The sequence below is a fragment of the Esox lucius genome, chromosome 21 (assembly GCF_011004845.1).
Source record: "Esox lucius isolate fEsoLuc1 chromosome 21, fEsoLuc1.pri, whole genome shotgun sequence".
NCBI classification, from domain to species: Eukaryota; Metazoa; Chordata; class Actinopteri; order Esociformes; family Esocidae; genus Esox; species Esox lucius.
Genome location: NC_047589.1, coordinates 16600723 through 16614026, shown reverse-complemented (window position 1 = coordinate 16614026; position 13304 = coordinate 16600723). Strand labels below are relative to the sequence as shown.

Here is a 13304-nt window from a genome sequence, read left to right as displayed (position 1 = left end):
GCCTACTTATGTCGGCATGGCATTGCAAGATCCCTTCAAGATCCCTTCAAGATCCCTTTTACCCTGTACAAAACTCCCACTTTACCACCACCAAAGCACCCCAGATCATCACATTCCCTCCACCATGCTTGACAGATGGCATTAGGCACTCCTCCAGCATCATTTGGTTTGTGTCTAACAAATGTTCTTTGTGATCAGAAAACCTCAAACTTAGATTTGTCTGTTCGTAATACCTTTTTCCAATATTCCTCTGTCCAGTGTCTGTGTTCTTTTGCCCATCTTAATATTTTCTTTTTATTGTCCAATCTAAAACATGGCTTTTTCTTTGCCACTCTGCCTAGAAGGCCAGCATCCCAGAGTCGCCTCTTCACTGTTGATGTTGAGACTGGTGTTTTGCTAGTACTGTTTAATGAAGCTGCCAGTTGAGGACCAGTGAGGCGTCTGTTTCTCCAACTAGAGACTCGAATGTATTTGTCCTCTTGCTCAGTTGTGCACCGGGTCTTCTATTTTGGTTAGAGGCTGTTTGAGCTGTTCTGTGAAGGAAGTAGTAGACAGCAATTCTTTGAGATCTTAGTTTTTTGGCAATTTCCTGCAAGGAATAGCCTTCATTGCTCAATACATTTCATGTGTGTTTCCATGGAAAAGTGACCCCAAACCTTTGAACGGTTGTGTATATAACTGTTATGTATATATACATACTATATACAGAGCTGTGGGCCCCCTGAAAAAAATATTTATGGGACCCTGCCATGCCATGGGCCCCGTGAATTCAACTTTTTTCTTTCTTCGGACTATAATGTTGCATGTAGGAGGCGCAGGGAGGACAACAGACTTTTAATGAAAGAGCTAAGATATAACGAAACTGAAACTAAGGCACGAAAATAGAAACAATGTTGTATTGGATCAAAACCTAACAACAGACAAAACAATAAACTATGGAGGAGGAACTTAAATAGGGACAATGATAATGTGAGGTTCTGTTCGGTTTGGTTTTTGTTCTTGACTGTAGCCCCGTTATGGTTGGTTTTTGTTTGTGTTCTTACACGCAGCCTGTCCTTGTCCTTATTGTTTCCACCTGTGTCTTCCTATAGGGAGTTGTTCAGTCATGACTCACTTGGCAATTGAAGGTAGGCACAAGCTCAAGAGCAGTATTGTTAAATTGTATAGTGTTTGCCTTTGTTGCAGTCTACTGTAGCTTTAGGCATCAATAACATCCCAATAGTATTAACCTGAGCCACATGACACTGTGATTCTGGCAGCTGTCTTCCGTCTGGCCGGTATTTCGGTACATTCCAACAATGCCTTTGTACTTATAACGCCACACCTCCAGTTGCGCTGAAGCTTAAAAAGCAAGAACCTCAAGACTGCGCATTAGCATAACAATAAAAGCTCCTGCCACACCCACCCATACACTCGACAGGACGGCCTGCATTATGTTCACAAATCACCTGGTCACAGAATAGTCAGACCGACGCTTGCTAGAGGAGGCCAACTTTTTCTGACCCAGTCCCTAATGGTTTTTAGGATGAGCCAAATGAATGTGATCTGAGCTACAGGAGGACAGAAGAACCACACAAGGACATTGGACCCTTGAACAGAGGCCTCAGGCTGGGACTGACAAAGCTGTGGAGAAGTTCACACAGGTAAGCGTGTGGGAATAAAGCTGAACACATCTTTAGCAACGGCATAACCATCCGACTTAATACAGCTTTACTTGGTTTTGTTTTACACGTGCAAACATTGTGTGTATCCATAAAAAGCGGGGTATTCTTTTTCCCCTCCAGATATGATGGTGGTTAGTGTTGACAAGAACAAAAATCTCTGGTTGTGCCATCGAGCATCATAAATGATTTTGCTGTTCATTCATATTGTCTGTGTGAGCCATGTAGTTGTCTATTGAGCTAATCTGAAATACCAGTAGGCTGTAAGATGATCTCTAAAGCTGGGCCTCTACAGAATGCATGAAACACGCTGTATTTTTGATAGATGCTAGTTCTCTTGGCTCTTTCAGGTTTCAGTTCAATTATTTGAAATCCTACCGGAAGGGGTCTTCATCCATCTGAGCCCTGCCAGTATGGGCGCTCAACAAGAAAAAATGCACTGCAACAGGTACCTGGACGGTCATGGACCTCGAACCCTGATGGACCAAGGTATGCTAGATTCCCACATTGCACTTCCTCCCTCAGTCTGTCTTTCTTCCTCATTCCTCTAAGAATGTTTTCTTTTTTCTTTCTAAAGAATGAACTCTGACCCTGTGTCCTGCTTTTGTGTGAATGCCCCCAGCTAAAGAGGAGGTGAAGGGGAGCTATGCTGTGGTGTCAGAAGGTGACCAGCCTGAGGGCCAGATGACATGGGTGATGCTGCACAGAGACCTCCCTGGATACCCAGAAGACAAAACCCTACAGATCTGTTATGTGTTTGCAGATGGAAAACAAACGGTAAGTTACCGTTTAACCGATTGGATTTGGCCCTTTACGTTTTCCTACTATAGTGATAATAATCCTGATAACTGAATTGTACTCTATCAAATTATAGCTACAGTTCAGATTTCAGTGTCAGTGAGTTTCAAGTGTGTTTGCCTTCATGTGAAGAATGCCTCCATGTTTCCTCATACTGTCCTTTCGAGTTTGTTTCACTTCTGTGTTCTGAGAAAAGAATCAACATATAACACAGATGACATTCCATGCATTGATGATGCTGTGCATCAGGTTTGGCCAGTCATGAGTCATTGAGAGACTGCATGCCATGGAGAAGCACAGAATGAATGGTGTCAAGGTTGGCTTGAGTCGGTCGTAGAAAACCCCATTTCACAGACAAAATAAGGTTTACTGGCTCCCCTCTTGACGGTTTTGTTTATAGGAGGTTGTTCACTGTCCAATGAGAGATGTTCTCTTTTGTGAATTTACATAATGTTTGAGTCTTCCTTAATGCAACAAACTAAATCAAATATAACTAACATTGACTACGATTCTATGTAGACAGTGCCAGGGGGCATCGGAATGCATCTGGAGTCATCCAGACAGGAGCACAGATCAGAGGATAAAACTGTGTGTTCATCACATCTGTTGATATTCTTTGCTACTTAGCAGAGGTGGGGGACTCGAGTCACATGACAATTTTCAGGACTTGTGACTTGCTTGATTAAAGTAAGAAAATGACTTGACTTTGACTTGAGAACAAGTTACTTGAGACTTGACTTGACTTGAAGTGGAAGACTCGACAATGACTTGAACTTATAATAAACAAACAGCAATAAAATTATTTTATATGTTGTGACATCAGCACCACTAATCAGCGTATGTGCCTTTAACGCTGCACAATTCAAACCGCGCCAAACATGGCAGACAGTAACGTTAGTCGAGCTCCACAAATAGTATCGTTTGGATACAAGGACTTTGAACTGGACCGTGTGAATAAAAAAAGATTTGCCAGATGCTAAATATGCAACAACGTCAAATTTCATTCGTTATTTTAAGAACCACAAGGAAAGGTAAGAAAGTAATCTCTTTATATTCAGTTTCACTAAGATCTATAACGATTAAGTTACTAATGTAATTAATTAATCTTTTGTTTGTCATAATTTGGCCTTGGTTGCATATTATATATTTTTTTTTTTCTTGTTAGAAATGTGACCATTATCATTACAGAATACGTCTGGTAAATACATGTAAGGGAATTTGACTATAACAGTGGCATAGCCTGAATTTTAATGTTGATGGGCATCTTAAAATGAGCGGGCATGTATATTATTACACGTAGGCTATAATGTCTGTATTAAATATGGGCATTTTCAAGTGTTTGTGGACTGCGTGTGGAAACTAAAAAGCATTGTGCTTACTCCATAACAGTTAACTTTACTGCATGAAAGGCTAACATGGAGGCGCCGATGTGATTACTAGCACCTAAACATTTCGAAGAGCTTTTTTTTTAAAGAATAATTACAGCGTAATTACATATTGGGCAATTTTTCAGTCACAATAATTAGTTTATAAGGTTGTTATTATTAGCCCTTATTACATGGATTGGCTGAATTCCAGTGCAGAATGCGTGTTATTTCTTGATAACAGACCGTTGCCATGAAAAACAGCGCGTTGCTATGGACGCAGCAGGATTCTAACCAGAGACGGAACGGACTATTTTCTTTAGAGGAAGCAATACAATCGTTTTTAAATCAATAAATTCCTTTTGAAATCAATATTTTCAAATTATAGATTTATTTGGTAGGTAGCCATGTAATAATCGGGATAAGGTATAGCGAGGCGGTTGTTATAGCGAATACAACCCCTTCAGGCTGATTCAAGATCCCTCCGCTTCGTCCCCGCAAAAAATTGCACCGTGGAGGAGAAAAATATTTGATTTTGAAATCGAGCTTCGCACCGAGCGCACGTCAGAAAAAGAGGACAGTGTGTGTGTGTGTGTGTGTGTTCATCTCTTTAGTACTGTGACTTGAAACTTATAAGGACTCGACTTGACTTGCTTAGGGTGAACCCTTGACTTGACTTGACTTGCTTGATTTATCTGAACTGTGACTTGAGACATGACTCGAGACTTGATGGTTAAGACTTGAGACTTGCTTGGACTTGACCATGTGTGACTTGTCCCCATCCCTGCTACTTAGTAAGTTATTAACTCACTAATAGCGTTCATAAAGGACTGTTCACCAAAATTACAATTAATACCTGCAAGCAGTCTTTGGATAAGGTTGGAAAGATATGCATAGACACTATGGATTTATTTTCCCTGCTGCTGTTTCCAAATGTTAATGTGTTCTATTTTTTGGGAGAACTGCAAATAGTGGCAACATATCTTCAAGGTGCACACCAGTCACATGATCATACATCTAGAATCCAGCAAAAAAGTCCCACCTTGCATTTATTTATTTGAATTTCATCATACAATGCAAATAAGTCAGCTACGGAGCCCCCCTGGGGTCAGCTGAGAAAAAAAAAACGCAAACGTGGGCACAGAATAAAAATAAATTCGCTTAACAATAACATGTTTTCAGGTAACTCAACTACCAACTGCTGCTGAGGTTTTGGAGTGAGTGAAAAACTCAATAAATGCAACGTAAGTTAAGAAAGCAGTAAAATGAACAATTCAATTAATCAATATAGCATTACATCTAGCCTTAAATGTAAATATAACTTACTTGTCAGATGCAGACGCTGCTGAAAGTAAGCTACCCCATGCCGTCTTCTCTGGAATGTTACACACTTTTTTCGCGCTTTTACCTGGGCATGTTTACACATTTGTGCGCACAGATTGCAAAATTGTGCGCATAGATTGCAAAACCGTGCGCACCGATTGCAAAACCGTGCGCACAGATTGCAAAATCATGCGCACAGATTGCAAAGATTAGAAAACCGAGGGCACGGATTACGTGGGCACGTTTACAAATTTGTGCGCACAAATTGCAAAACCGTGCGATCTGATTGGAAAACCGTGCAAACAGTTTATAAAACTGAGGGCACCGATTATGAATCCATTCAAACAGATTATAAAATCGAGGGAATGGATTTTTATTCTCTGGCCACGGTTTAGTATTTCTTTTCTCAGCTGACCCCAAGGGGGCTCCGTAGTCAGCAATTTTGACCACAGTGTAAAAGACTGATTAAAAAATGGACTATAGGCTGCATTGAACACCACCAATAGGCTACTATAGGCTGTATTGAACACCACCAATAGGCAACTATATGTTGCATTGAACACCACTGTTAGGCTACTATAGGCTGCATTGAACACCACCGATAGGCTACTATAGGCTGCATTGAACACCACCGATAGGTTACTATAGGCTGCATTGAACACCACCGATAGGCTACTATAGGCTGCATTGAACACCACTGTTAGGCTACTATAGGCTGCATTGAACACCACCGATAGGCTACTATAGGCTGCATTGAACACCACCGATAGGTTACTATAGGCTGCATTGAACACCACTATTAGGCTACTATAGGCTGCATTGAACACCACCGATAGGCTACTATAGGCTGCATTGAACACCACCGATAGGCTACTATAGGCTGCATTGAACACCACCGATAGGCTACTATAGGCTGCATTGAACACCACCTATAGGCTACTATAGGCTGCATTACTGTAGGCTGCAACAATTGCTATTTCTATATAAACATGTCATTTGCATCATTGGTTTTATTGACAGGGAACTCTGCTAAAGTAGCTGCTTGCTTGCTACTGTACCCCTTAAAGTGGGCACAGCCTCTGTGTTCACTGCGAACGCGTGGTGGAAGTTGGACAGAATTCTCGACATTGAACTTTACCTCAGAAATGTGCTGAGTGACTTAAAGCATTTGAGGGACTGACATAACCAGAGAAAATATGAGGAAACTGCAATCTATTGTTCTAAATGTCTGTAAGATCAGACCTCGACTTAATACAACAAATTAAATAACCGCAGTGCATGGTACAGTAGTTTGGCATCTCCTATTTTAGAGGTACTTTCATTCATACCAGATCTTTGCTACTGTATGAATGCAAATTGTTCTGAATCCGACCCTGTTTTTAAGGAAAGGCATCCGCATCCCGGACAGTCATATTTGGGGATGAGGACATTGGCTTATTTACCCGACAACCGTGATGGGAGGCGTATCCTGATGCTTTTAGAAAAAGCATTCAAGCAGAAGCTGATCTTCACTGTAGCAACCAATGAACATGGAATGGATATGGTCACATGGGCAGATATACCCCATAAAACCTCCCCTGACGCAGGAAGAGACAGGTGATGTGTGTGTGTGTGTGTTAGAGGACTGAGGCATTCATGAGAAGCATTTTCTAAATGTATAATTTTCATTCAGTTTTGTGCTCTACTGTGTAAACAGTCTAACCAAGTGTTTCATCAATATCACATATTCATCAGTAAATCAATATATGAATTTTTCTTCATTTAGTGACCACTATCCAGACCCTGACTACCTGAAGACAGTGAGAAAAATACTGAAAGACAAAGGCATGGAATGAAAGGCGAATAATAATAACAATCACCAATAATGTCAGCGTCATCATTGATATGTCAGCACAGAGAAAAACCTGAAAGGTGCTGAATCTTCTACTGCAGTCAATAGGTCTGTGTGGTACAGCAGGTTTAAATATGTTCATATGTTTGTGTTGTTGCAATGTACTGTGTGTTTTGTTTCTTAGGAGAAAATGATAATATATTTGTACTTTCATTTGATATGTCCTTATGTTCCTAAGGTGTCATAAAGTTGATTCCTCTATACTCCCTCTTGTGGTTGTCAGTGTGTTTACTTCCAAACCAGTTCATGCACTGTATTCCCCATCTAATTCACTGCTCTTGATCTGGCCCAATCCCAAATCCTTTCACAAGGGCCCTATCCCTGTTCTCATCCTGTCTCATCTTCAACAAGAAATGTGTTCTCCAAGAATGAACTTAATGTATCATGGCTGGCCTAATGCCAAGACAAGAAATCTTGTCAATACCCGTTTTTATCCTTCAGAAATCTGTGCAAATAGTTACTTGCAATGTAGATATTGTTTTCCTATTTTGTCACAAACTAGTTCCCTTGAAAAGCAAACAGTGTATCATTATATCTGTTAAGGCCCATGTGAGTAACCATCTGTGTCGGATTAGTTCAGTCGCCAATGACTCACTCATGGGTATCGCAGAATGACAAAACAATGCGTGAATAACTGAAAATCCCCATGGATCAGAGACTGCTTCAAACATAAAAAACACACATTTGGCATGACATTTACAAAATATCTTCAAAATAAGCTCATGTCAGTGGGTATCTAATCATAATTATTACAACTTTTAAAACAAAGCTCTGTCTCACACAATTCTTGCCAAACCACACAAGTTTCTTTCAGACACGGTGCTTGTAAAGCAGGCTCTACCTTCGTGCAACAACAGCCTGTGAGACCAAGCCCATTTTACTGAGAACAAGTTCACCCTCCTACTGTTAATGTTTTTCTTTTCTCCTTCCTTCCTCCTGCCCTGGTGTGTTATTGGTCCAGATTGCAGAGTTTGAACTTTCCCAGGGTGATGGCAAGGACCTCTATTCTCTTCAAACTGAATTACAGCCCGGGCTTCATACAGACAATAAAGTCTAATCTCATTGGCTGGTCCCATTAGGACGGTGTCTGTCATCTGTGGGTGCCTCTTAAACCACTTTTCTCCTGGACGTCTCACAGCAGAGTCATCAGTCCCAACTGTCAGGGTCTGGAGCCAGAGCGCATCCACAGCCACCACAACGACAGCTTTCATATCTGTCTCACTGAAGGGCTGATGTAGTCGCCCCCACCTAGGCCCCACCCCCTCCCTCCCTGCCTCACACCCCGACTCTCTGGCACCTTGCAAGCTTTTATCCTCCAGCACATTCTGGCACCCACTGTCATCACCCTTCTCTTCATTTCATCGGAAGCTGCCTTTATTTTTCAGAGACCTATTATGAAAAGAAATTGTGTGCGTTTGCGCAAATGCATATTATGTGTGTGTGTGTGTGTGTGTGTGTGTGAGGGAGACTCAGAGAGAGACCGTGTTTGTGATTGATGGTGTTTCAGTCAGCAGCATTATGTCCCACTGTGACTGTGTCTGATAAGATATGACCGCAAATAACAGCAACCCCTTTGACCAAAACCAAAAAACACTGTTTTATTGGACAAAGAAACCTGGAATCCCCAACTTGAAGAATACATATTTTCTCAGATCTTGTCCTTTCTCTTCCGATCCTGTCTCTGAATTGCTCCCAAATGCCCCCCTATCCTACACACAGTGCAATCATTTTGACCACAGCCCCATGAGACACTGTTACCATCTGGGACGCAAATAATGTCTCTCTGTACTAAGCGGTGTACAGTTCCCTTGTTAGTGATGATGAATGTGCTGTGGGGTTAGTTTCATTAGGGTCTTTAATTTGAACCACAATTAGATGTGATCCCTTTTGGTAGACAAAGCAGATTCACAGACGATTCATTAAAAAACCTGTGTCACGGATGCTGAAGATGGATGTTTCTGGTCACACTGGCCCGGTCTGGGACTCTGGCTCCGGGCCTTGTTTATAGTTTACAACTGAATTGAACACTCACAAGGCAACTTTTCTCGCTTTAATCTGTATGGACATGGTGGTTATTTTAGTAGAAAGAGCAGGTAGAAACACACAAGAAATGGGTTGATGTTGGAAGTACCACACCTGTATAATACGTTAATGATAAGAATGTCACATTGGTGAGGAAAATGACACAAACATTCAGATAACGTTAAAGTAAAATGCTGTTGGCTTAGTGTGATTTCTGCAGGAGTATTAGGTTCTACTGCTTTTTATTATGAGGAGAGTTGACTAAGAAAAAATTCTCATTTCCATTGGAGCAAAACAAATATTTTTGTTCTGCTATCAAATAATAGGGATGTTTATAAAGTTTGACAATGGTCAATATGTCCATACAAAACCTCCAGACATTCAATCAGTAGCTGCGTGCATTATTGATCAGCGACAGACAGCAGAGTGAAGCTGTGCCCTGTGTGTTCAGGGATTTTTCTTACTGTCTTTTAATATCCCCTGAAATATTGTTTCCTTCACAAATAGTACCATATTCCCTGAATCGTGCATTACTTTTAACCAGATTATATTTTTGCTCGGGTAAATAGTGAAGTATAAAGGGAATAGGGGCTAATTTGGAAGACATCCCCTGAGACCGTGAGTCAGAATGAAGAACAACAAAAATAAGTACTCAACCAAGGGCTTTTACCACACAAAGTGCCTTGGAAAACAGCGTAAAAACTGAAGAATGAAAACACAAGAGGACGTACATAGATTTTAATCGTCTGGGCTGTCATCTGAGCTAGTGTGCCTCGTCAGGAAACAGCCCATCCAGCGGCCCCCTGTCTGTCTCTCTGACAGACGTTTGTACTGCATCCCATTTGTGTCACCATGTCTCCTGTTTTACAGGCCCTATAAACCCTCCGTGACAGGGTGGAAAAGAGATGGTAAGCCATCAATTAGACTCAAATGGTGTCCGGAAGAAAACCTGTCTGATGCCACAAAGGTGAGCAGAGTCCATCTTACTAGAAAAATGCTTTACGGTGTGATAAATCCAACCAAGAGATGCTCACGTGCGGCGCCAACATTGTCTCTGAAGGCTACTGGATGTCCCCTCATCTCTCGCCACAAACGAGTTATCTAGCTAGCCCAGACGTCTGACCCAGGCCTCTGACCCAGACCTCAGACCCAGACCTTTGACCCAGACCTTTGACCCAGACCTCTAGCAGCGGGACACTGGTTTCAATGTTTACAGCAAGGTCATCTTAATGGGATGACAGACCAACCAATATGTTGATTGACTTCTTTACTCTCAGAAAGATAACCACCGAAAGGGATATTTGGCCATACCCATGGGAGAACCCCTTGAAGAAACCTTGAGGCATAAGCTATATATGCCTTTCAGTTCTATTTTGAACCCTTCTGGATTCCATGTCGAACTCTTTCCACAGTATTCTTTAAAAAAGGTCTATGTGGAACTAAAAAGGGTTCTACATGATTCTCTGAGGTACCATATTCCATGCTCTCAAATGCCACTGAACAAACCTCTCCTTCCTCATGCGCACATTGAAAAGACAACACCCGTCACAGACCCACTCAATCCCTCTGCCACTGATATCATATCTAGATTCTGGCCCTTTGCACCCTTTCACTTCCCTGTATCTCTTTAAGGCCCTGCACTTTTCATCTCTGACAGAGACCTGTCACACTCTCTGCTTCCCCGGTGGACCCACTTCTTCTGGCCCGAACCGAAGACTGAGAGATGGCCGGCTGGATAGCCCCCAGGCCTATTGTATGCTAAGGTTAGCTAGACACTTCGGTGTGTTGGTATCTTTCTATAGCCCAGCCGAGGAGATTGTCACTGCAGAGATCTACCCCAAAGATAGTTCAGTTAGCCCCTACTCCTCCTTTTAACTCTAACATTTGCTCTTCAGAGAGGCTAGCGATGGTGAAGTATGATACCGTCCTCTGTTAGACCCATGCCATCACGCCTTTGCATTGCATGCTCCCTGGACCCTGTTTAATAAAAGTCAATCGAATAGCATGCAATAAAAAGAATGAAAAAAAGCCAGTGAAATGAAAGGAAACCAAGCAAAACAGATTCTTTTTTAACACATTTGGCAGACCAACCCCATCTAGTGTGTAGGTCTAATAGCCCCTACTAGTGAGAGCCCCTTGCTCTGGCTCGATAACTCGTTACCCTAATAAAGCTCCAGTGCTGTGCTCTGTCTCTGAGATGAGAGCACAGGGACCAGTCAACTCTGCTGGTGGTGTTCTCTGCTGCCATTTAAACAGAACAATAATACAGAGAAAAGGGGACAGATAAAAGGGGATGCACTAAACTAAAAACGAGAGCGGTTTTCTCATAGATACAATGAACTGTTTTACCTAGAGGGAAGCTTCAGGAGGCATTGCACGAACAGCACCGTGAAGTGGAGTAAATGTGCCAAAGACGGCCATTTACAGGGACTTCAAAGTCTGCATTGGGCAGTCAAAGTGAAGTGGAGACAAAACGCAGACACGCCTATGAAATGCAGTCCTACTTAACAATTGGCCACTCGGAGGCCTGGCCTGATCCGGCCCAGATCCGTGCAGCTCCTCTCCCAGCCTTGCTTCTGATCCGGCAGGCCCCTGGGTGCTTCAGCTCTGGATGGATGGGGTGGCCCTGCTTGCTTAGTCCCCCAGTCTCCAGACAGAACAGCTCCCCTCAACACTCGATCCAGTGATTAATGAGCTTTTAGGTGACAAATCGCCCCTGTGGCTCAGCTATGGGACCAAGCACTCCTGGCACTGCGTACGGTGGCCATCGCCTCCCGATCAATCGATACAGCAATGTTTCTCTTTTTTAGCTCAATCTTCATCTTCTCTCCTTCTTCCCAAGTCTCCGTGTTCCTATCTCTCTATTCCCCCTCTCTCCGTCCGTATCGCTCTCTTTGTCTTTTTGTCTCACGGACACGCCGTACGAACAAAGAGTATACACTCATTTCCAACACATGGCAAGCTAAATAAAACTGACAGCATACGATAACAAGAGTTTATAAACGTGATTTTCGGTAGGCGTTCTCTTGATTTCTAAAGAACTGTTTGTGGAGATTTAATATAACCTTTTTGGGCCAAACTCATTTCCAATCTAAATGGAAAACTGAGAAAGACGCCGCATCCTCCAATATTGAAGGTCACTAAATTCACATTTCAGTCCCCTTCCCCTCTGATATCTTGTCAGACCGTTGGTTGGGATTTTCTTTAACCTGACTAATGTTATTTTGCTGGCCATCGAAGGTATAACACAACACCTGTACATCAATAAAGCCATAACCTTGATATTTACCCTTCCCAACGCTCTTTACTATATTTTAATATCCAATATCTATTTGCTCTCTGTGAGATGGTGTATTTTAATACACGGCGTGGGCGAACAGGTAGGCATTGGCAGTGGGGACATTAAAGGCTATTCAAACAGTGGTGACGAGGATGTAATCAGTGTACACAGACAGGCTGAGGTGATCCAGCATGTAAAGGTCAGATCGAAGAGAAAATTGGCTTTTCAATATTGAATAATTAATGTGATCAGCTTCTAGCTGATAGCCCTGCTCTCGTTTGCCAGGACACTCCTTACTGTTAAATAAACAGGAAATGTGATTGTCCCGGGGCAGTAGAGTGTTCTCTGATGTACTGTCAACATTCAACAGAGCATTCGAGCAACATGTTAACTGTTTGTCACATGGCTAGTTGAGCTGAAGACACACATCCCTCTTTTCCTTCACAAAGACGCTGCCATTCTCTTCTGAGACCGACCCACACGCTACCGGGATGAATGTGATACGGCTCTGTGTGTGGCTGCGCCGGGGCAGCGGACGGCCTCTGAGACAAACCATTACAGAGGGAGAGGTGCCACAATGTATGACAGTGGGACGCGGCGAACGCTTCTCCCTTTTATTTCTTAATAAAAGGATTTCTCTCTCCCGACGCCTGATAGATCTCCGCCTGTTTCTGCCAGGGGAGAAGAGGAGGGGAACCCGAGGAGGATATGTTTCCTGACAGTGGTCTGTCTTCTTAATGACGTAGACTTCAACATAACCTTCAACAGTCGAGCGCCAAGCATGGCACTGGGCGCAGACGCCCCCTTCACTGGCAGTTTACCCGGGTCCCCAGGCTCCAATAAATGTCACACACTCATCACTCTCTGACCACGGCCTAATTTAAAACTCCCGACTTAACGGACAAGTCATAAATCTGAAAATACAGACCCCACTTCCCTTTCGCACCCTCCTAGTTTCTTTCTGC

At 42.7% G+C, this 13304-nt stretch overlaps 1 protein-coding gene across 1 annotated transcript; it reads left to right on the top strand.

Annotated features, from left to right (window-relative positions):
* The first annotated feature begins 1121 nt into the window (after positions 1–1121).
* dtx3l1 (deltex E3 ubiquitin ligase 3L1) lies at positions 1122–7245 on the top strand. The gene is made up of 5 exons (XM_010899035.3): positions 1122–1643; positions 2012–2150; positions 2284–2438; positions 6531–6742; positions 6912–7245. Exons 2-5 carry the CDS (start codon positions 2075–2077, stop codon positions 6979–6981), a joined length of 513 nt encoding a protein of 170 aa, XP_010897337.1. The 5' UTR covers positions 1122–1643; positions 2012–2074; the 3' UTR covers positions 6982–7245.
* Positions 7246–13304: the final 6059 nt, after the last annotated feature.